The 25387-nt window shown below is 45.5% G+C and overlaps 1 protein-coding gene across 1 annotated transcript in view; it reads left to right on the top strand.

The window, feature by feature from the left end:
• LOC124545593 overlaps nt 1–25387 on the top strand; it is a 109387-nt gene that overhangs the window by 35351 nt on the left and 48649 nt on the right. The window contains exon 2 of the mRNA XM_047124541.1: nt 6126–6221. Coding sequence (XP_046980497.1) covers nt 6126–6221 — 96 coding nt within the window. The remainder of the gene's footprint in view (nt 1–6125; nt 6222–25387) is intronic.

Below are 25387 nucleotides of genomic sequence, written 5' to 3'. Positions count from 1 at the left end.
AACAAGGGAAGCACGACCACAGCAGAAAAAAGACAAGCTGCGAATGCATAATATAGCACAATATGCATAACATGTACATACATATACCCTTCTCCGTTACCCGTGAGCGTTTGTGACATCATCACGTAATCATTCTGTATCGAGAGAGGTGGCACAGTGAGTAGCACACTGACTTGCATTCGGGAGGACGGTCATCCTGATTTTGGTTTTCCGTGATTTCCATAAATTGCCTCAGTCTAGTGCCACGATGGTTCCTTGGAGAGGGCGCGGCCGATTTCCTTTCCCCATCCTTCACTAATCTGATGACACCGATGACCTTGCTGTTGGTTCGCTCCCCAAGTCAACCATCCAATCAAATCATTGTGTATAATTCAGCGGCTGAAGAGAAAGCGCGAATTGATGATTTCCTTTCAGCAGGCGTCGCCATGATGATACCTTGTTTCTGTACCTGCGATGCTAATGTGCACTATATAAGGAAATAAATTAAAACCCAGCGAAGCTAGCATATAAAATATCTAAACGCGTTTTGTAAAACAAAGCTGAACAAACCGTGTCTTGCATATAGCGGAGTTTCTCGGTAAGCACGGAAAATAAGAACAGCTATAACAAAAAAAATATTACGACGATTATTTTATCAGTTTGTCTTGGTAATATATCCATACTGGCCTTACCTCTGTAATTTAGTCTCGCAGTCGCAGTTGCAGTCGGCTTAACACTATTTATTTCGTTTATTAGGTGTTTAATTCTAGTTAATTTTCTCCCTTGATACAAATTAATGCCCCTCCATAGTTGGGATAGCTAACGACGCCTGGTGGCGCTCGAGTCAGTGGCAAGTCGGTTGGAATTCTGGTTGTGGATGAAACTTCCACTACCATTATTTGGCCGGAAAGGAGGGAGAGGTGGTGGCAGAAGGTTCGCGATCACCAGTCTCTGCGCCAGTATCCTTCATCAAATTCCAAACCTCTCTTCAGTGTCTTACGACGTGAGGCCGCGTGTGTCTGTCAAATGGGGATGTGAAACTCTCAACTCCCTTGGTGCTGTTCGAGAACAGGACGCTATGCGCTGGCACCGGCTTTTACCCTTCCCCTTCTCTCATCGTCATACAACATATTACAGCACACTATATATACACATCCACTTCAGTCACATACTCTCTACAGATATACGTGCGACACCATTCCTGGATATCCACAAGGAAAGGGGCCAACTCACACAGAGGAAGAGGATCCTTTCAGAGAGGTGGCTTAACTCACCCAGTGAGATATTCCATCCACAATGCCACACGACATTTACATTTTCATTTCAAGATGATTAAAAGCTGGTACCTTTTCGAACGCTTTATAAAATGTTAAGAGGGAACGACATCTCCATTTACAAGCCATTTGGTAAATCATAGGCTCTAACAACAAAACAAAACATTGTCATATATTATATTGCTGTGCATGTGTTATTCCAAATTATGATGGAATGTTCCTAGGCACAGCGGTGACTACAGCCGTTCTGAAATACAATTCACAGTTGCGAATATGGACAACTGTAAGCTGTATAATAAATTGACGACAGTCAAATGGTGCCGACACAGTAGCTCAGCGTGTTCGGTCAGAGGGTTAGCTCCCCTCTGTAACAATAATAAAAAGTAAAAATAAAAAAAGGCGACCGCTCACGATAAGTATGAACTCCGGGTTTGAGGCCTGGCACAGCACAAATTTTCACAGTCATTAATTCATTATACATGTGATGGTTGTCCACATGCGCAACTGCATATACATTTTTTGTAAATATTGTAATGGTCTGAGAGTCAAGTAACATCTTCTGAAAGACTAGTTTCTCTCCTTTCACTTTTAGCTTTATTTAAAAATCGCTTAAATGTTTATACAGAATGTGTCACATATGGAAAACTCTTTTTATTTAGCATGATATTAATACCTTCAGCTACTGATGGGCGTTGATATATATAAACGGGGAGAGGTGTAAATGTGTGCCCCGACCGGAACTCGAACCCGGGATCTTACATGGCAAACGCTCTATCCATCTGAGCAACCGAGGGCACAGAGGATAGCTCGACTGCAGGGACTATCTCTAGCACGTCTCCCGCGAGACCCACATTCTCACCTTGTATGTCCACACACTACATTCGTAGTGTCCCACCCCACCACACTCATTACTCGTGGAAGACATTCTTACCAAGTCCCGTAGGAGTTCGGGGAATATGTGTGCATCTGCACAGAAAACGAAGGTCATGGCCGGTGTTGCCAGAACTGTATATTTATATGGATATGGTGTCTGTTCTTTCGGACATGTCCGAAAGAACAGACACCATATCCATGTAAGTATACTCTTTTTATTTGGTGAACGGTTCAGCATACCGAAACGAGGTTTTCAGAAAATTATGGTACATAATGTGGTGTCACCACAGACATCACACATGCTAGGTGGTACCCTTTAAATCGGCCGCGGTCCGTTACTATACGTCGGACCCGCGTGTCGCCACTATCAGTGATTGCAGACCGAGCGTCGCCACACGGCAGGTCTAGTCTAGAGAGACTCCCTAGAACTCGCCCCAGTTGTACAGCCGACTTTGCTAGCGATAGTTCACTGTCTACATACGCTCTCATTTGCAGAGACGACAGTTTAGCACAGCCTTCAGTTACGTCATTTGCTACGACCTAGCAAGGCGCCATATTCAGTTACTATGTATGAGAATGTATTCTGAACAGATAATATTGTGAATCATGTACCGTCAAGATCGACGTTCGTCATTAATGGATTAATGTTGAGTATCAAACTAATTACGTCCGCTTTCTTAATTCTAATTCCTTGTCGTGTTCCAGACCTCACGTCAGTATAGTTCTTCCCTCCTCACGCCAGCCTGCGTGAGCTAAAACGCGTGCATTTCGGCCTCCACTAGTAACACGGTGTTGGCTCTTTTGCCAACACAACACATAAATGGGCACGTATTTTATTACATGTTTAAAGCCTTTAAATTATGTATCAACCAAAATAATGAAGTAAGTTTAATTTTTTAAATTGAATAATGTGCTATTTCAACGGCATTTGAAAATGCGAAAAGAGTGACAGTCGTTGTAAACGAGTCCGTGCTGAAACTTTTCACAAAAGTATATTTGAAATGTGCTATAATTTAAAGGCAAGACAGCTGGATGCCCTACTGTGGTGGAAACGGCACCAAGTGTGGATCTCATTCCAGGCTCCGCCGTTGTAACAAGCATTTCGGCCGTTTGCTTGTTTCCATTTAAAGAGGTTTATGTACACATAAAACGCCTTCTGATATGCTAGAATTTAGTATACAGTTTAATTTATAAAATTTACCAATATCTATGTTGCATAACATTGAGCCACGAAAAATACGTGTTATATTAATACCGCAGGCTTACCATCTCGGTACACACAGGGTGTATCAAAAAGAATCATCCGATTTGGCACGTCTATATTTCTGAAAGTAATAAACAAATACAACGAATTATGTTTTTTGATGAACGGGAAGCTCAAAAAGTTTTTTTTTCATGCCTTTTCATAGGTGTTCAGTATGCCCCCCTACAGATGCACGGCATACGTCAATGCGGTATTTGAATTGGTTCCACACTGCAGAGAGCATGTCTTGAGTTACGGCTTCCACCGCTGGTGTTATGCGATGTCTCATTTCATTTATTGTTGTTGGTAACGAAGGCGCATCAGCAGGGTCTTTTACAAACCCCACAGGTAATATTCATATATAATCAGATCCTGTGACCTTGGAAGCCAGTAATGTAAGGCTAAATCATTTGGTCCAGTGCTATCGATCCATCCTTCAGTAATCATTTGATTTATAAATTCCCGCACTTGCAAATGACAGTGTGGCGGTGCCTCATCCTGTTGATAAATGAAATCGTTCAAATCAGTCTCCATCTGTGGGAAAAGAAAGTTCTCATGCATATCGAGATGTGTGCTTTCTGTAACAGTGTTCTCGGCAAATAAAAATGGAGAGACCCTCTGTTGTTGTACAACTTCATGTGGTTATTTCGTACGCCATATCCTCACATTATGACGGTTCACCTTTCCATTTAAATGGAATGTTGCCTTGTCGCTAAACGCTAAGCGTGGAAGAAAACTTTCATCGTCCACACGTTGATGTTTGTCACCTCCACAAAGATCTTGCAGTAGCTGAACTTTGTATAGTTTCGTGTGTAAAGGTCGACGCAACACAAGCCAGACGGACATCGGGGCCACGATGAGCTGTCGAGCTGCACGACGAACGGATTTCTGCGCACTCCCTGTGAAACTAAGGCAGATGTGAAACTTCCTGGCAGATTAAAACTCTGTGCCGGACCGAGACTCAACTCGGGACCTTTACCTTTCACGGGCAAGTACTCTACAATCTGAGGTACCCAAGCACAACTTACGCCCCGTCCTCACAGCTTTACTTCCGCCAGTACCTCTTCTCCTATTTTCCAAACTTCACAGAAGCTCTCCTGCGAACCATGCAGAACTAGCACTCCTGAAAGAAAAGATGCCTGCCGTGGTGGCCAAGCGGTTAAAGGCGCTACAGTCTGGAACCGCGTAGCCGCTACGGTCGCAGATTCGAATCCTGCCTCGGGCATGGATGTGTGTGATGTCCTTAAATTAGTTAGGTTTAAGTAGTTCTAAGTTCTAGGGGACTGATGACCTTAGAAGTTAAGTCCCATAGTGCTCAGAGCCATTTGAACCATTTTGAAGAAAAGATATTGCGGAGAGAAGCGCACACTTCGCTGCAGAGTGAAAATCTCATTATGGCAGATGTGTTCGGAGTCTGTGTCAGAGACTCGACGACGGCCGGGCGATTTGCCTTTACACAAACAACGTGTTCCTCCGAATTGTTCGCAGGCCGGTGTGGCCAATCGGTTCTTGGCGCATCAGCCAGGATCCGCGCGACCGCTACGGTCGCAGGTTGGATTCGTGCCTCAGGTATGGATCTGTGTGATGTCCTTAGGTTAGTTAGGTTTAAGTAGTTCTAAGTTCTAGGGGACCGATCTCAGATGTTAAGTCCCATAGTGCTCAGAGCCATTTTTTCGGAGTTGTTAATGCCATAGTCTAATGCTCTGTACTGTAGGAGGATCCACACCATACCTAGTACAAAAGTTACGCTGAACAGTTATTACTGATTCGCACTGCGCAAAACATAGAACACAAAACGCTTTCTGTTATGCCGACACCATTTTTACTAGAACTGAAGTGGGTGCACACTCCTGCTACCTAGCGGGAACGGTGTAAATCTCGAGAGTTTGCTCTTTCCAACAGCACGTTGTTCACACACACATCTCAAACAACATAATAGTTGTGATTTTTTTCAAACATAGGATAATTTGTTTGATACATCCTATATAATGATGGAAGTAGGCACGAGAACTGCCTTGCCCTTCAATTTTAATACGTCGCGGATACTACTGCGCAGTTTTTCTACATCAACACTTCTGTATCGCTGTTTCTATCTCTACGGGGTCAGGAACTATGAATGCCGTTAAAAAAGTATACCGCCGCATTTTAAAAACGATACTAGCTTCCACATATTAGTTGATACAAAAGTTAAGAGTATTACCTCTGCAACAAAATTACGTTCTCCCCTACGTATTATCATTTACTGGAAACCTCGTTTTATTCCTTGAACCATTCAGGAAATAAAAGGGATTTTACGTGTTAACGCAGCGCATACTGCATATCTAGACTTACTGTACGAGAAATTTTGTCTCAAATGTGTTCAGATGCAACAGTAGTTTGTATGGTGGTAGATTTAGTGGTGTTTCCTCCTGTGCTTTTCGGTCAAAATTCCAAGCGGACCTATAGCTCGTTCTTGAGGCTAGTTCGTAGGAAAGAGTCAAATATCACGTGACTGTTCTGGCAGCCGTGGTACCGTATCGAGCTCTGCCGCGTATCTGTAAATCTCGAGTCCTGACGGTCGTAAGTTTATTTCAACCAGATGTAGTAAACATGACGGTACTGCGACTCTGGTTAGATCTTCACTTCACTTTGTCAGTTCATACCTTTGTAGCTGGTTGTTTTTCAAACTCTACGTACAGGAAACGTGTTCATACGACAACTGGGAGTAGGCTGAGAAGGCCGGAGGACGAGTATTGGCACGCTGTGTTTTGTTGCAGCGACAGTGGCGGTGCCCAAGTGCCGGCGAGACAGCCCAGACCTGGACGAGTGCCTCCAGCGCGCCCTGCAGGCGTCTCTGCCGCTGCTGCTGCGAGGTGAGCCACGGCTGCGTCAGCATGTCGTACCCTCCCTCGGAAAAGAATCACACGTTAAACCGCTAGCTGCGTCCCTTGTTGTTCAGGTTGCATGTTAATGACCTTCCAGACAATATTAATAGCAACGTCAAAGTTTCCCAGCTGATGCTGTTATCTGTGATGAAGTACTATCGAGAAATAGCTGCATGAGTATCCGATCAGATCTTGATATGATTTAAAAGTGGTGCAAAGGTTGGCAGCTCGCTCAAAATGTTTAGAAATGTAAAATTATACACTCCGCTAAACAAAACAATGTAGTAGGTATCCTACGACTACAATATGGATGAGTCACAGATCGAATCAGTCAACTCACATAAATACATGAGAGAAGCAGTTTGCAAGGTTCTGAAGTGCCAACCACATAGGCTCGGTTATAGATAAAGCACGTAGCAAAATTCGTTCCTTGGTATGGTGCTAGGAAGATGCTTACAAAATACTTGCGCAGCCTGTACTAGTGTGCAACCCGAACCAAATGGGACTGATAGTGGATATTGAATGTATACAGGGAAGGGCGCACGAATGGTCACAAGTTTTTTGGGCTCACAGGAGATTGTGAATCAAATGCTGAAAAATTTGGATTGGGTACTGCTTGAAAATATATGGAAACTCTCCCGAAAAAGCTTAATTACAAAATTTCAAGAACCAGTATTATGTGAAGAACCTAGGATTATATTACAGCACCGTATGATATCACTGCTGTAGGCGTCACGGAGAAAAGATTAGAGTAATCATTATTCCTGTGCTCCATACGAGAAAAGGACGGAAAGAAAGTGTCATGCGAGGAAAAGACCCTTCGGCATGTATTTCACAACGGTTTGCAAAGTGTTTATGTAGATAGTTGCGTCCTCTCTCAGTCTAATGTTACCTGCAGTCTCATTACAAATAAATCAGTTTTGTAATTTGTACGGTGTACGCTTACCCTTCTGTTGGGCGACGCCCAGTTTTGTCCTACATCTACATCTTCATCTATATACTGAAAATATCTAATGTTCATCGATGCAACTACTCGCTGTATGTGGGTGGTATATGCCCAAACAAAAACTACTTATATTTCGTGCGGTGCGCAATGTGAACAGCACAAGACATTTTGGTTTTCATTGTAAACAAAGAATTATTCAACTGACAATTTTACCTGTTCAGTCCATAGAACAATCTCACATTACTCTAGTGCAATATTTAGATAAAAGGCTTTTGTTGATAATGGCAGCGAAACAAGAACAATATCGGTGGTTTCAGCAAACAACGAATAGTATTTCTCTGCTATGCAGCGTTGTCCTTGGAGTCCTTGGATTGAATTCTGAAAAAGTTTATATCAACTGGATACCTACAATCGTAATAGGGACAATATTTTACTTACAGTCAGAACTAAAGCGTTTTTCTTTCTATTCGTATTATATGAGGACTGTAGAAAAAATTCCGGAACTTTGTTCACAAAATTTTTTCCACGCTTACCTTTTACGTATTGTGCATGGTCTTCTTCGAAGTACTCACTTCCACAATTGATACACCGCTCCCAACGCCGTTTCACTTCCGGAAGTAGTCTTGGTACGCCTCGTGCTGGATCGCGCGGAGCGCCGTCTGGAATTTTCTTGTATCTCGGCTATCGTTGCAAATCTTCTTGCTTTCAACTGGGTATTCAACTTTGAAAATAAAAAAATGGCAGCAGGAGCCATGTCTGCAGAGTACAGAGGATGAGGCAGCACAGTGATTTCGTTTTCTGTGCAATAGTCACGCACCAACAGGGATAAATGTGCGGGTCGGTATCGCTATACAAGAACCACGAATTTTCTCGCCACATCTCTGACCGTTTCCTTCTCACATTTACTCGAAGATGTCGCAACACATCCCGATAGTACCATCGATTAATAGTTTGTCCCTGTGGCACGAATTCATAATGAACTAATCCTTCAAAGTCAAAGAAAGCTTTAACATTTGACCTGACCTGATGAGCTTTTCTTGGTCTTTGAGAACTTTTCCCGACCCACTGTGAACACTGAACTTTAGTCTCAACATCATAACCCTTGATCCATGTCTCATATGGAATATCTTGTTCTCATTTGTGCGATCCAAAAGCTCTTCACACATTGCGAAGCGAATGTCTTTCCGGTCGTGACTCATGAGCCGTAGGACAAGCTTGGCGGCAACACGATGCTGTGTCAGGATTTCATGACTTGATCCAACTGAAATGTTACATTCTTCTGAAATCTCTCGGATAGCCAGTCTTCGATGGTCACGCACAATTTCGTTGACGTTCCTGATATGGACGTCGTCGGTAGATGTCGAAGGGCGTCATGAACGAGTGTCATTTTTAACTTCCGTCCGACCATTTTTAAACCACGTGAACCATTCGTAAGACCGAGTACGGCTTAAGCACTCATCACTCTAGGCTTCCTGCATCATTTGGTGTGTCACTGTAAAGGTTTTCTTGAGTTTCACGCAAAATTTAATGCAGTCGCGTTCCTCCTCTAACTCTGCCATTTAAAAAATCGCAAACTGTGTGACACAACGTTCTACTCGATACAGCACTGAACAATAACTAACAGACATACAACTACGAAACTTCTGGCAGTTACTCACTAAACACAGGCGTGTGCAGGGGTGCCAACCACATTTCGCTCCAACACACAATTGGCGCGAAATTACGAAAGTTCCGGAATTTTTTTAACAGAGCGCGTATATCTCGTGAATCAGTATACAAGTAGTTTTTGTGTGAACTGACTTCATTCAAAAGTCACAATAACAAGTTTAAAATAAGCTTTCGAAACAAAATACAAGAAGGTGTCAAAAAAACCGAATACTCGCCACAATGGGACCATGCAGTGGTTCCATTCAAAAGGAATCACCGCTCGCACTAAGACATTTTTCCCACTGTTTCATGTTTCGTGGAACGCGGTCGGCTGCTGACGGATCTAGAAACACACCGACTCTTGCACGTACTCGCTGGATTAAAACAGACGCCCACGCATGTCTTTCTTCAGGTCGACAAAGATGTCAAAATCACACTGTGAAAGATGCGGGCTACACGGAGAATGTTGCAGTGTTTCCGAATCAAAGCGCTTAAGTATAGCCTTCATCTGGTTGACAGTGAGGGGGCAGGCGTTATCGTGCAACAGTGTGGTTCCGTGCAGTAGCATTCCTGAGCGTTTTATCTTAATGATGCGTCGCAGATTTTAACAAGTGTCCTCATAGCGTTGCACATTGATTGTGGTTCCACGCTCGAGGACCTCGCCGAACAGAGGAACCATCCTGTTCCACGATAACGGCCTTTCCCACGATGCCAATAGAGCGAATGCTACATTTCGACGATTTGGTTGAGAAACACTGAAAGTTCATCCGTACAGTCTGGGTCTTTCAGCGTATGATTTTCAAATCTTTCGCGATCTGAAGAAAGAAATGAGGGGACGTCGGTTTCATTCGGACGAGGACGTGCAAGAGTGGGTGTGGTGGTGGATTTGTCAGCGGGCGACCGCGTTCTACGAAACGGGAACTGATCGTCTTGTCTCTCAGAGGGATCAATATCTTAATGCACGTTATAATTACTTTTAAATTGAACCATTCCATGGTCCGAATGGGTTAGGCTTTCATTTGACTGCCCTTTACATAAGTCACCCCCTTAAAACAGCACACTGTTCGCTTTGGAACGCTAAAGGTGCTGTAGGTGTAGCACCAGATGGTCATATAACGCTTCAACGCTGACGTACATCATGGCAGCGAACTGGTGTGAATGTCAGTCGGCTGAATAGAATCGGCGTAGTAACTGACTCTACGTGACATGGTGACAAAAAGCAGCTGTCGTATTTGGACGTGCCAACGACCACACCGTGAATGAAGTTGCCCAATTTGTTGGTGCACAACGTACATACAAGGAATGGGCTTACCACGCACCGCCATACAACACCGCATGAGAACAATAGTCGTGAAAAGATCCTACCTGGTAGGGGCCGAAGTCGAGTGTCACCCTCTGTCAGTAACAGTTTGTTTCAAACACGACATATACTACGGCTGTCAGTGAACGCAGACCGCCGGCCGGTGTGGCCGAGTGGTTCCAGGAGCTACAGTCTGGAACCGCGTGACCGCTACGGTCGCAGGTTCGAATCCTGCCTCGGGCATGGATGTGTGTGATGTCCTTAGGTTAGTTAGGTTTAAGTAGTTCTAAGTTCTAGGGGACTGATGACCTCAGATGTTAAGTCCCATAGTGCTCAGAGCCATTTGAACCATTTTGAACGCAGGCCTATCTCAACCCACTTAACTTCTGTCAGGTCCGAAAGTGTTTATGATTGACTAGGATTGACCCTCATTTTCGGTCTCTGTGAGTTACGATCCTGGCGACCATTGTTTTTACACTGCGTTACATAACTGCAAATGGTGCATAGAGGATAGACAGACTTCTTAGATACACCAACAGATAGTGCAACTTGGTTCATGGTCTGGTCATGAGCACCTCCAAATACGATAATTATTTTCAGCCATTCTGTGAGATCTCCACGTCGACCCATCTTAATTGCTTAATTCCGTACAAACAGCTTTCACTCACACACCACTTCACTCTACAGCGGTAAAGGCTCACGTGACCTCCTGGTATCGGCTATACAGCTACTACAGACAAAAGACAATACAAAGGCAGTCCAATGACGACGTGAGGTCTAGTATTGTGTTAGGCTCATTAAGACTAACTGATGCTCATCTCAAGAGCGCATCACCCGACCATAAACCGACTATGGCCTCCCCTAAACATTCTGAACGGCTTTGTGAATGAATTACGGTATGAATATAGACGTCATGCAACCACGATATATTTTAAATGAAGGCTCTCTCGAATACACAAAAATCTACTGTATTAAAGTATGTTCCAGAATAAATCATCCCGTGCAGAGCTCGTCTAGAAATGGCTAGGTACGAAGGGCATAAATAAAATTTTAACTGTCACCTTAAAAAGTAATCTTAGATAATCAGTTGTTTTCAAAAAAATTGCTCTGAGCACTATGGGACTTAATATCTATGGTCATCAGTCCCCTAGAACTTAGAACTACTTAAACCTAACTAACCTAAGGACAGCACACAGCACCCAGTCATCACGAGGCAGAGAAAATCCCTGACCCAGTTCTTTTTATTTACCTGTCCGTTGTACAGGTACACACAGAAATCCAGCGCCACATTACCGTAGCACGCCGATTGAGGAGCCAATGGCGCAGATCATTGCCAAATGTGTAGTGTTGTCCGGTAATAGTTTTCCGCATTGACGAGAACAGTAGAGCAACAAATCCGTGTTGACTTGGTGCAAATGTAAGGCAACAATGCACCATCCTATGCCACAGTACCTAGATGGCGTAGAGGTTTCCAGAGTGATGAAACTAGTTTGAACAACGAACAATCAAGTGGCAGACCATCTCTCTGCGAAGAACCAGGTATCACAAGAGAGGAAGAGACTCTGGTGCTCCAAGCCAGCGTATCACAATAGAGGCGATAATGAAAAAATTGAAATTCAGTGATGGATCAGTTGTTGACATCCAGGACGACATTCTGTACACGAGAAAGGTCGTCGCCCGGTGGGTTCACACCCAGTCTGAAAGTCCGCCCCGCCGAAGCAGCAGTGGAAGTGCTGCTGATGTGTCAGGCCAATCCAGATCAATTCCTTAGCCACCTAATGACCACGGAATGCAAGGTCTATCGATATGACTCCGAGGCAACGGAGAATCGACAAAGGAAATAATCTCACTGAATGATTGAGCGATCATTGTGAAAATTTGTAGTTAAAAACTTCTACAACGCTTATTTATTACGTCGTTTCAACTACTGCTACCATCGAACCAAAATTTACATCAGAAAACTTCTGTCTTTTGCAACTGACTTTTATTGCTGAGTAACATACGTGTTTCGCTTATTCATGTTAGGCATCTTCGGTGTATTCATTTTTGTGACCTGTTCATCCAATCATTTGTTGTTCTATATCTGCTAAATGCACATTATATAGGTTTCTTCCAGTAAATACTTTTCTGCACACAACCTATACTGGTGAATACTCCACATGGTTGCACTGTTCTTGGTACATATATACCATCGCATGTGACCAAGTGCATTGCAACCATGTGGAGTTTCCTACAAAATAGGGTATGTGCGGAGAAGTACTTACTGCAAGAAACCTATGCCATGTGCATTTACCCGATATATAACAGCAAATGGCTGTATGAACTGGTCACAAAAATAAATAATGCTGAAGATACCTAACATCAATAGATGAAATATGTTTTGTACTCAAGAGTAAATTTCAGTTGCAAAATATGGGAGTTTTTATCTTTATAATTAAGTACAACTGAAGTTATTATTTTCAAGTGAGGAAAATGGATACAAATGTTAACAAAAATTAGAACTTGTAAAACAGCGTTCAATTTGCAGACATAAGTTCTGTTCAGTAGCCGAAAAGGCGTTATAAATAAAGACATAGATTAAGGGATCTAGACGGTTTTATTCACAAGCAAAGGACGAAGCCATCACTGCACACACGTGGAATCACTACCGCCGCAAGGCGAAGACCCAACCATCATCGGACAAGGGCATGCTGAGTTATTGGACTGCCATGGTGTGATACGAACAGAATTTGCTCGTAAGGGGTCAACCCTCACGGGACCGTACTACAGTTTTGTTAGTGGACTTCGCGAAGCTGTCAAGACAAAGCGTTGCGGGAAACTGTCCAGCAACAACTCCCCACTTCGCTTTGCGTAGGACACTGTCACATATGCTACTTGCTTGGGCTACCAAATTTTGCATGCCCCCTCCGTATTCTCCAGACATGGCACTTGCCAACTTCTTTTCCTTTCGTCGCATGTAGAAGCCATTGCTTGGCCGACATTTTCAGAATGATGACCAGACGATTTCCGAAGTGGAACGTTTTCTTAACAGCCAAAATGCATATTTCTACGACCATAGTTCCTGTCAAGTCACCTATCGTTGGAAACAAAGCCGCGCAGAGTGGCAGCGCATTTAGAGGCGCCATGTCACTGATTACGCGACTCCTACCGCCAAAGGTTCGAGTCCTTCCTCGGGCATGGGTGTGTGTGTGTCGTTCTTAGCATAAGTTAGTTTAAGTAGAGTGTGTCTAGGGACCGATGACCTCAGCAGTTTGGTCCTATAGGAATTCAAACACACGTCATTTTGGAAACAATATGTCGCATTGGAGAGTAAATACACTACTGGCCATTAAAATTGCTACACCACGAAGATGACGAGCTACAGACGCGAAATTTAACCGACAGGAAGAAGATGCTGTGATATGCAAATTATTAGCTTTTCAGAGCATTCACACAAGGTTGGCGCCGGTGGCGACACCTACAGCGTGCTGACATGAGGAAAGTTTCCAACCGATTTCTCATACAAAAACAGCAGTTGACCGGCGTTGCCTGGTGAAACGTTATTGTGATACCTCGTGTAAGGAAGAGAAACGCATACCATCACGTTTCCGACTTTGATAAAGGTCGGATTGTAGCCTATCGCGATTGCGGTTTGTCGTATCGCGACATTGCTGCTCGCGTTGGTCGAGATGCAGTGATTGTTAGCAGAATATGGAATCGGTGGGTTCAGAAGGGTAATACGGAACGCCGTGCTGGATCCCAACGGCCTCGTATCACTAGCAGTCGAGATGACAAGCATCTTATCCTCATGGCTGTAACGGATCGTGCAGCCACGTCTCGATCCCTGAGTCAACAGATGGGGACGTTTGCAAGACAACAACCATCTGCACGAACAGTTCGACGACGTTTGCAGCAGCATGGACTATCAGCTCGGAGACCATGGCTGCGGTTATCCTTGACGCTGCATCACAGACAGGAGCGCCTGCGATGGTGTACTCAACGACGAACCTGAGTGCACGAATGGCAAAATGTAATTTTTTCGGATGAATCCAGGTTCTGTTTACAGCATCATGATGGTTGCATCCGTGTTTGGCGACATCGCGGTGAACGCACATTGGAAGCGTCTACTCGTCATCGCCATACTGGCGTATCACTGGTTACACGTCTCGGTCACCTCTTAATCGCATTGACGGCACTTTGAACAGTGGACGTTACATTTCAGATGTGTTACGACCCGTGGTTCTGCCCTTCATTCGATTCCTGCGAAACCCTACATTTCAGCAGGATAATGCACGACCGCATGTTGCAGGTCCTGTACGGGCCTTTCTGAGTACAGAAAATGTTCGACTGCTGCCCTTACCAGCACATTCTCCAGATATCTCACTAATTGAAAACGTCTGGTCAATGGTGGTCGAGCAACTGGCTCGTCAAAATACGCCAGTCACTACACTTGATGAACTGTGGTATCGTGTTGAAGCTGCATGGGCAGCCGTACCTGTACACGCCATTCAAGCTCTGTTTGACTCAATGCCTAGGCGTATCGAGGCCGTTATTATAGCCAGAGGTGGTTGTTCTCGGTTGTTTCTCAGGGTCCATGCACCCAAATTGCGTGAAAATGTAATCACATATCAGTTCTAGTATAATATAATTGTCCAATGAATACCCGTTCATCATCTGCATTTCTTGTTGGTGTAGCAATTTTAATGGCCAGTAGTGTTGAGAGGCACCCACTTGCCTTTCTCATACTGTGGCATCAAGCAGTCAGGCCTGCAAGATGAGTGGTTTGCCAAGCGAGTGGAATCTTCCTTAATTTATCGAGCAACATGAATTCTCGTATCTTACTATTTAGTTACAAATTATCCACCTGTATGAATAATACGCAACGGAAACACGCATCTGACTATCAGTGATTTATAGAACTCTGACTGTACACTACGCACTGGCAATACCACATTTACCTTTTGTCTTTGATTTAACGGCTTTTATATAAATTCGGGACATTACGATAACATACAATTTAATGAAAAAGGCCACCAATCTCTTTCTTTTCACTATTTGATTTATTCCTAAACACACAAATTCTACAACCTACAACAGAATCACATGAGAAATTCCGCCCAGTGGGCATGGCTTTACGTTAGTGAATCTCTATACTATGGTCTCGTAATCTATTTACCGCAACAGTGCACTCCCTGGATCGGATGGTGGATCTTTTATTATACCTCACACTTCGCCTCTCACAATAATCCTCACGAAACTTTCCTCCAGATCGAGCGATACAGAAGGAACAGGCATACCCACAAATCTTTCGAAACTACCTTGCTACTCCCATGCAAAACACACATACCCAAATTACAAGACATACACAACACAACAATATGAAATATTACACAAAGAACGGTTACAACTTCATCACTTTCCGCTTTCCCACTTCAATCAATATTTATCCCAGTTTCACACGACACTGTCCCACTTTGTAATTTCTACTTTCCTAATGTGAACTCTGGAGATAAACGCACGTCTTCCTGTGCAATGCAAGCCATGTGGCGTTGCTGGGAAAACGGCCGACTCACCTTGATTCTCTCTCAGAGTTTAAATTCAGCGTCACACGGAATGATATTTCTTAAATACTTCAACTTATGATACACACGCTATTTCTTAAATATTTCAGCTTATTGTACACACGCTATTAATTCTTAAATATTTCAGCTTATTGTACACACGCTATTAATTCTTAAATATTTCAGCTTAAGCTCACGGAAGTATCTCAACTTATATCTACACGTGGGCTCTTTGTGACCGTTGGTTTACTACAATCCCCTTAAAATTACCTGCCTCACTTTGTAATTTTCCCCACAAAAGGTCCTGTGAAAGAGAAATTATTAATTCTAACTACTCTTAAATATTCCACATCCATACCATGCCTCCACTCTTTCATTCCGGAGCACAACAAAAAAACAGGTCTTTACAGCAGAAGGTTCAGCGGCAGAGTGCTGAAACATGGCCGTATTCTGATTCTCTCGCACCTCTCTCGAAGTGGGAGAAGCACCTTGCTACCTTATTGGTCAGCCACATTTCAGACGCTCAAAGCTCTGGTAACTTCCATCTCTTTGGTCTCACCAAAGGTAGCCAAAGGATCGACTCAAAGATGATCATATATTCCGATTCACTATCTGTGGTTAGCAGACGACCATACATTCATTCCTTTCACAGATCTCACCAAACTGGATGTAGGGATTTATTTGGAGGGAGTGCACATGTGATCAATTAAATAAATAAATTGTCATTCTTTCCCACACTGGTATCCGGCTTCGCTGTATTAATTGAAATTGAGTTACTTTTACACAGAAAATGTGTTGTTCTGACAAGAATTTCGTACCTATTTTCAATGTTGGGCGGTACTGTACCCTTTCAGTGTATATGGAGAAGGACTAAGCACCATGATATCGAGTTTCACGGCTACAGTCTGAATTTTTCGGCGTGATGGTTGAAGCTTTATGACTATTCATCGTACAAGCATGATAAAACCTGGGTCCTTGACCCTGGAGTTGATAAATGGTGTAAGTCCTCTAGTTCTGTGAATTCTGTGCATGTTGCAGTCCCACTGTATCAGGGCTATCATGATAAATGCAGTGAGGATCAGTTTCGTTGTACACTTAATTCCCCAGTTTCTCGAGGAAACGGAATAGTTATTAGTTCTCCGCATCTGATATTCATTACAGCAAGAATAGGCCAGCACGTAGAACCAACTCGAAACCTAGAGCGAAAAACCAAGGAGCTGCCCTCTTGTAAAAATAAAAGGAAAATTCATGTTACATGAAGAATTGAGCAAACGTTTGCCATAATTCATTTGTAGTGATCAAGTGAGAAGGGGCTTCCTCTGAGAAGACCTCTCATTTCTATGTTTACAAGTGTCCTGGCATGGAAACAGTGAGGCCTTGGTGGGTCGCTGAATGGAGTTGGCACCACATCTGCTCACACAAGAAATATACTTCCCGTAAACTCTGGGAAGTAGGGCGATGAACTCTGACGCCACATCTCAGATGTGTTCGATTGGGTGCAGATCTGGCGAATTAGGGGGCCAGCACATCACTTGGAACTCGCCACTTTGTTTCTCAAACCACTCCATCGCCCTCTTGACCTTGTGAAACGGCGCATTGTCTTGTGGGAAAATGCTTCTGCCGTCAGTAAGAATGTTTATCATGAAGGAGTGCACGTTATTTTCAAACAGTGTTCGATACTCCTTGGCCGTCATGGTGCCTTGCTCGAGCTCCAGTGGACCCATGGATACCCACGTGAATGTTCCCCAGAGCATAATGGAGCCGTCGTCAGCTTGTCTCCCTCCTACAGTACAGAAATGTCAAGGAGCTGTTCCACACGAAGACGACGGTTTCGTGTCTTCGCATCGGCATGATGAAGAAGGTATTGGGATTCATCAGATCATGCAACACTTGCCACTGCACCAACGGCTAGTACCGATGGTCAAATTCATATTTCAGTCGTAGTTGCCAGTGCCGTGCTGTTAATATTGTCACATAAATGGGTCGTCGGTTGTGGAGGATTGTTAGGAGTGTTCGGTACTCCGTGACTTCAGACACACATGTACTCTTCCCAGCATCAAAGTCTGATGTCAGCTCCGCCACAGTTCGCCGCCTGTCTTGTTTTATCAGTCTGCCCAGCCTACGACGTCCGACATCTGTAGTGCGGAGTGGCCTCCCAATATCACGATGTCTGCACGTGATTTCATCTTGTTTTCGGCACATGTTGGAGACACTGACCACAGCACGCCTCGACCATCGACAAGTCGTGCAAGTTCAGAAATGCTTGTACCGAGCTGCCGGGCTATCACACTCTGCCCTCGGTCAAAGTCAGATCGCGCATCTTCCCCATTCTACACACTGACAGCATGCTGACTGATACTACATGCGCCCTGAGTGTGTATGTCTAGCAGTTATTCCTGGCCATGTGACGCTGCTATCGCCTATCGCCTGTCGATAGTAGGCCAGTGGTCATAATGTTCTGGCTGATCAGTGGAATTGTTCAATGGAAGAAAGCGCAAGCCTTTTTCTGACTTTAAAATCCTCCTTGAAAATAAAGATTTATGTGGAACAAAGTTACCTATTAAATTCTATGAGGAGCCCTAAATGTCAGCAGTTTGGTCATAAGACGAATGGTAGTAGAGACCAATCTTTGTGTGGTAAATGTGGGTCAAAGGCGCACGAAGAGGAGGGAGTCTTTACATTTCCACCGAAATGTGCTATCTGCCCAGGTGATCATGCAGTGTGTCTGTGTTGGAGAGATAAAAATTCGGAAACTGAAGAAGGAATGGGAAATCGTATTTCGTGAGGCGAAGAAAGCTTCAAAAGGAATGTAATCTCCAACATTTGTCGCCTCTTTTGCTGCAATTGTGAAACCATGTCAGTAATAGTAATTCCGTAGCAAATAAATCTTCGAGTTGGATAGAAACACATATGCTCGCAGCTTCAGTTACAATGGAAGAAGACTCCTTAGATTACGACAACAGTAAGTAAATCAACAATGACAAATCAAAACTCTCTCTCTCAGGATTCTAAGAAGTGAGCTTTATTGCAGTTACGGCCACTATCTCCTCTAGGCAAAAACAAATGTTTAGCTACGACTCGTCCAAAACCCGTGCAATCACGACACAGCCACTAGTGAGCTGAATAGTCTCACTGTCCTATACTGAATACAATTTTGTGTACATCGATGAATACTGATCTCCGTGAACTATTTTAAACATTACTAAGGGAGACTGCCCATAAAGGCCGAAGAATCGGCAGTGATCAACGGCATGGGAATGCAGAAGGCAATGTGTATCCACAGGACATGTGGCCTTTAACTGAAAAAGTATCATGATGATCTCTCCTTTGACGAGAGATTCTAGAGTAGTCCCCCATTCGGATCTCCGTAACGGGACTGCTAAGGTGGATTTTTTTTTCAAGAGGTGGAGCCCCTCCACGACCACACCAGCATGATGGCCAACTCAAAAGATCTACTGTCATCTCTGCATAAGGGCTAGTTTTCACTAAAGTGAGGTGTCGCAGGATGTGTGTACTGCGGTGTTTGCGTAGTCTGGCTAAGGTTAACCATTAAAACGCGCTCGTCTGGAGATAGATTGGGTCGAAAGTCGAACGAAGGGTAGCGGTTTGAAGGGCGGAGGAAAAAAAACTGCCAAGGCAAGAGCCAAGGGAAAAAGCCTTTGCGATAGTTAGGTCGTGTAGTAAGGGTGGTAGCGGATGTCTTGCTGCCTGTGACAGGTCATGCAAGGGTAGGCTTCGTTAGTAGTGGGTATCATGCATGTCGATACCTTTGACGCCCCCAGGGGCTCAGCATTCATTTGCTGGGTACGGGCTTGGCGACCCCGGGGTTCCTGAGCTGCGGACTGGTACGCGCCGCCAGTCCCCTGTCACCGTTAGCTCTGGGCATACTTCAGCGACCACCGTGCGGCGCGGCGGTGGAATGTGGTGTGTCTCAGGGAATGGGGATCTTGGCTTGACTGCCCGGATCGCGAGGATGGAATAAACCTCTATGAACAACACCTCAATCTCAAGGTGTGCTGCGTGCTGATGAGATGCATGGCTGTTGAGGTGGAACAGTCGTTAATGGGCAACCTCTGGGGAACCTGCCGCACCTCAGTTGTATAAGGCTTACCTAGGCACGTGGGGCTCTGTCTAGGTGGACTTCTAGTTCCCTAGCTGCTCGTGGGACCGAGATGGATCCTTCGAAATCCTCTTTTCTTCCTCCCAGCGGAAAGGGTGGGCCGCTGGAAGGTTCTAACACCCAGTCTCTTAAGAGGGCTCGTGCAGTCAGTCCCCCTGACTCCGGCACTTCTTTGACAAGTCCAGTCTTAGGTAACAGAATGCATTCTGGTAATCCGAATGTGTTTCTCATTGTGAAACGGAAGGAGGGTAGTTTCGAGAAGCTTTCGCCCTTCTATATACAAAAGGGATTGGAGGGAATCGGTGGCTCCATAAAATTGGTGAAGCGCTTACGTAATGGGAACTTGCTAGTGGAAACTTCCACTTCCCAGCAAGCAACTAACCTCCAATCTGCTAAATGCCTTGGAGAGTATGCCATAGACACTGAACTGCACAGCACCTTGAACTACAGCAAAGGTGTTGTGACATGCCAGGATCTAGTTGACATTCCCAAGGAAGAACTGCAAAGTGAGTGGGCTCCGGAATGTATCGTTGATGTCCAACATATCATGAAGAGGGTTGATGGCAATCTTGTCAAATCCGACTCCTTTATTCTGACCTTCAGTAGCACGAAACTTCCTGAACATGTGAAAGCTGGCTTTCTTTGCCTTAGTGTGAGGCCTTATTTCCCGACCCCAATGCGCTGTTTTAAATGCCAGCGTTTTGGGCATACCACCTTAGGATGTAAAGGCGAAGCGACTTGTGGCAACTGTGGTAAGGCTGCTCATGAAGGAGTTGGTTGCTCATCTCCAGCCAAATGTATCAATTGCTCTGGGAACCACCTCGTTTGGAGTAGGGGCTGCCATATATTTTTAGAGGAACTCTAAGTCCAGGAAATAAAAACAACCAAGCGTATCCCCTATGGGGAGGCCAAAAAGATCTACAAGTCGATCCAACCTCCCACATTTGCTACATCTTTTTCATCCATGGTTCAGAAGCCTACTCCAAAAGCCGATGCCTCAACACAGACAGAGGTGGTGAGTGTTGGCACTAACACCTGCGGATTCTGCTCTGTGGGAGGTTGCTGCTGACCTCCATTCTAGTGACCACTTCACCCTTTGGATTCGACTCCTGGATGAGGCCTGGCATTACCAGTGCCGCCCAGATGGCACCTCTGCAGCGCTGACTGGACACTTTTCAGCCATTTAGCTGTTTTGGAACACTGTGCCAGTGTCCACGAATGGGTCGACCATGTTACAGCCGTGATCTCCCATGCTGCTGAATTGTCGATCCCACGGTCCTCAAGTCATCCCAAGAGGAGTCCTGTCCCTTAGTGGACCACTGAGTGCCGCTCAGCCATCCGAGCCCGCCGTGCAGCTCTGCGCCGCATCAAGTGCCGTCCCTCAGCTGACAATCTTGCGGCCTTTCGGGTGGCAAGGACCAAGGCGCGGCGAGTGATTAAAGAGAGCAAACGACGGTCATGGCAATAGTTCTTGAACTCCATCTCCCGCTCCACTAGTTCTACGAAAGTATGGGAAACCATCAGGAGGATTTCCGGGAAGCGCAGCCAACTATCTGTCACGGCATTGCTGCAACAGGGTTGTCTACTCACGGCGCCGAGAGACGTTGCCCAGACACTGGCCATGCAGTTTGCAGAATCTACTGCCACTATTAACTGTGATCCAGATTTCTGCCGCTACTGCACTGCCATCAAGAGGGATCACTTGGACTTCCGCTCTCCAAATTCTGAACCATACTACTGTCCCTTCACAATGTGGGAACTGGATTCGGCGCTGTCTGTGGCTCATGATACTGCGCCAGGTGATGATCAAATCCTGTACAGCATGCTGCAGCACTTGTTGCTACCATCAAAGGAAGTTCTCCTGAATTGTTTTAATATGATATGGTCATCCGGCACGTTCCCTGACTCGTGGAGGGAGGTTGGTAGTGTGCTATATGATTTGTGCGTGCAGGAGAATGGTGTTCCTCAGGGAAGCGTTTTAAGTGTCACCCTCTTTGCCATCGCCGTTAACAGTATCACGTCCACCATCAGGAGTCCGGCCCAGTGCCCCTTGTTTGTGGACGATTTTTCTGTTTTCTGTTCTTCCTCCAGTCTTGTCACTGCTAGTCGGCAGCTGCAGCTTACGATAAAGCGATTAGAGGCATGGACTGCGAAAACGGGTTTTACCTTTTCTGCACACAAATGGAATAGTGTTCATTTTAATCGTTCTCGACGTGCGTTTACTTCCCCTGAATTGCGTCTGAGGGACATCATTCTTCCTTTTAGAGACAGTGTGAGGTTCCTGGGCCTCACTTTTAATTCCAACTTGTCGTGGTTGCCGCACCTTAAAGACCTCAAGGTGCGGGCCCTGAAGGCACTGAATATTTTGAAGTGTCTGAGCCATCGGTCCTGGGAAGCAGATCGGGCGCGTCTGCTGCAGTTTTATAGGGCTTTCGTCCGGTCTCGTCTTGACTATGGATGCACTGTGTATGGGTCAACGAGGCCTTCGTATCTGAAGATTGTTGACGCAGTACACCGTGAGGGTATCAGGCTGGCCACTGGTGCCTTCCGTACCAGTCCCATCCCCAGCCTGTGTGCTGAGGCCGGGGAACCGCCGCTCGCCATCCGGCGGGTGTGTCAATTCCTTGCCTGTCCTACCTCCCCTGCGTACCCTACTGTTGACCGACCGCCTATGGAACGTCTCTTTTCCTGGCGTCCCAGGGCAATGAGACCATTTGGGATTCGTGCCAAGCATTTGCTTGAGTCCCTTGGTGTGTAGCGTGTGGCACCCCAACTCCAGGGTTTTACCCGCCTGCCTCCCTGGTTGCTCCAGAGGCCCAGCGTCCTTTTAGACTTGTCAGAGAACCGGAGGAGATGCACACCTGCGTTTATTTTTACCTCCTTGTTTTACGAAATTTTGAACCAGCATCCTGACCATGTACCAGTATTTACGGATGGCTCTAACAGGGGGACTCTGTTGGTTGTGCTGTTGTTTTCCCTGATCGAGTTGTCAAGTTACGGCTTCCTGTGGCGTTTACCATCTTTGATGCTGAATTGTTTTCGATCTTGCGAGCATTGGAGCGGATGAGATGTATTCCCAGTCTTAAGTTTCTCATCTGTTCTGACTCCCTGAGTGCCCTTCAGACCATGCAACACTTGTACCCAGCGGATACGGTCGTCCAGAACATCCATGAAGCCCTACTCCACCTGCAACGGCAGGGGATGGAGGTTTCTTTCTGCTGGGTGCCGGGGCACGTGGGTATTAGGGGAAACGAACTGGCGGATGTGGCTGCCAACGATGCATGTTCCCTCCCTCACGTCGTTGAATGTGCCGTCCCCCTCCATGCTGTTACCTCCCTTTTGCGTTTTCGTGTTATGCGTCAATGTGAAGAGGAGTGGCTGGCAGTTGGTGAAAATAAGCTGCGTCTGGTCAAGGCCACCACGCGTCCATGGCGTAAGTTCTACCAGTCATGCACGCAAGATGAGGTTCTCCTCACTCGCCTCCGCATCGGGCACAGTCCCTTAACGCATGGTTTTTTACTCCGGCGGGAGGACCCCCCAATCTGCAGTGCTTGTGGCGTCCAGATTACTGTCCGCCACATTTTACTTGACTGTTCTTTATTCTCTGACCAGAGGGCGGTGGTTTCCTTGCCACCGGATTTGCCCTCTATTTAGCAAGACGACGCAACGACTGTGGTTAAGGTCTTACGGTTTTGCGTCCTGTCCAATTTGTTGCCTCGAATTTCAGGGAGAGGATTTTAATGTGCTGCTGGGTGACTGGCTCACCCAGGGTTTAGGTAAGAGGTCCGCCAGTCACGATTACCTACTTGTTTCACTTCGATTTCTGTTCTGTTTTCCTTGTGTTTCCTTTCCTTTTTAGTGCGTTTCTTCTCCTCTTGTTTTGGCTCTGTATGTGAGGATTTGGAACTGCGTCAGGCCTGTATCTTTTAGCCGTTCTCCTTGTTCGCTGTCCGTCTTCGTCCCTTCACCGCATGTGTTCCTGTTTCTATGCGTTTGGGCGCTGATGACCACGCTGTTTAGGGCCCAAAAACCTCAAACCACACACACACACACACACACACACACACACACACACACACACACACACACACACACACACACGCGCGCGCGCGCGCGCGCGCGCGCGCGCGCGCGCTTTCAGTATGGATTTAGGAGGTTTCGTTCCACCTTCGATAACCTTGCCCTCCCGGAGGCGGCTATAGAACAAGCTTTCCTATGCCGTCATCACCTTCTAGGTGTATTTTTCGACATTGAGAAGGCCTACGATACCACTTGGAGGCGTCTCATCCTGGAGCAGCTTCACGAATGGGGTTTTCGTGGTTCTCTTCCTCTTTTTATTCAGTCTTTCCTCTCGCCACGATATTTTAGATACCGAATTGGTGACGTCCTGTCTGATCGCCTTGAGCAGGAGAACAGTGTCCCTCAGGGTAGCGTTTTAAGTGTGACTCTCTTTGCCATCGCTATTAATAGCATTACGTCCCTAGTGAAAAGTCCTGTCCAGTGTTCCTTGTTTGTGGATGATTTCTCTTTGTTTTGCTCATCTTCAAGCCTTGCAACGACAACACGTCAGTTGGAACTTACTCTTAGATGTTTGGATGACTGGGCGCAGAAGAGTGGTCTTAAATTTTCCGCCGAGAAGTCTGTATGTGTTCTTTTTAACCGTTCTCGTTCGATTTTAACCTTTCCTGAGTTGAGGCTGAGGGACACTGTTCTTACTTTTAAAGACACGGTGAGATTTCTGGGGCTCATATTTGACTTGAAACTTACGTGGTTACCTCATCTTAAAGACCTGAAAAGACAGTCACTTAAGGCTTTAAATATTTTAAAATGTCTTAGCCACATGGGGAGCTGACAGGAATTGTCTGCTCCAGTTTTACAGGGCATTTGTGCGATCTCGGCTCGATTATGGGTGCACGGTGTATGGGTCTGCGAGGCCTTCTTACTTAAAGATGTTGGACGTTGTGCACCATGAAGGGCTTCGGTTGGCCACTGGGGCATTCCGAACTAGCCCCATACCAAGCCTCTGTGCAGAGGCTGGTGAACCGCCACTTCATATGCGGCGACGGCTACTTACGGTACGCCAGGCGTATAAAACTTTGTCCACACCATACACACCTGCATACCATACCGTTGCTCAGCCTCCTCTGTCACAGCTATTTCATCACCGGCAACGTGCGACGCAGCCCTATGGGATTCGCGCACAAGATTGCCTTGCTGCGATGTCTATGGCTGGTCTTCGTGTTTTACGTCGCGGTTGGAGCAGATGTCCACCTTGGCTCCTGCGGAGACCCAAACTTATTTCAGATTTGACTACTTTTAAGAAAGATAGCACATCAGATTTTAGAATCTAATCTCTGTTTTTTAACATTTTAGATGTGCATCACGGTTTCATCATCGTTTACACTGATGGCCCCAAACAGGAGAATTTCCTTGGCTGTTCTGTGGCGTTCCCTGATCATGTTACCTGGCTTCGCCTCCCTGATGAATAAACCGTTTTTGCAGCAGAGCTCCACACGATCCTGAAGGAACTGGAGCAGATGAATCGTATTCAGGGCAATCGATTTCTTCTCCGCTCCGATTCTCTTAGTGCCTTACAATCAC

Source organism: Schistocerca americana, chromosome 8, assembly GCF_021461395.2.
Source record: "Schistocerca americana isolate TAMUIC-IGC-003095 chromosome 8, iqSchAmer2.1, whole genome shotgun sequence".
NCBI lineage: Eukaryota > Metazoa > Arthropoda > Insecta > Orthoptera > Acrididae > Schistocerca > Schistocerca americana.
Note: the sequence above shows the minus strand (reverse complement) of the source record. Positions and strands in the feature narration are given on the sequence as shown.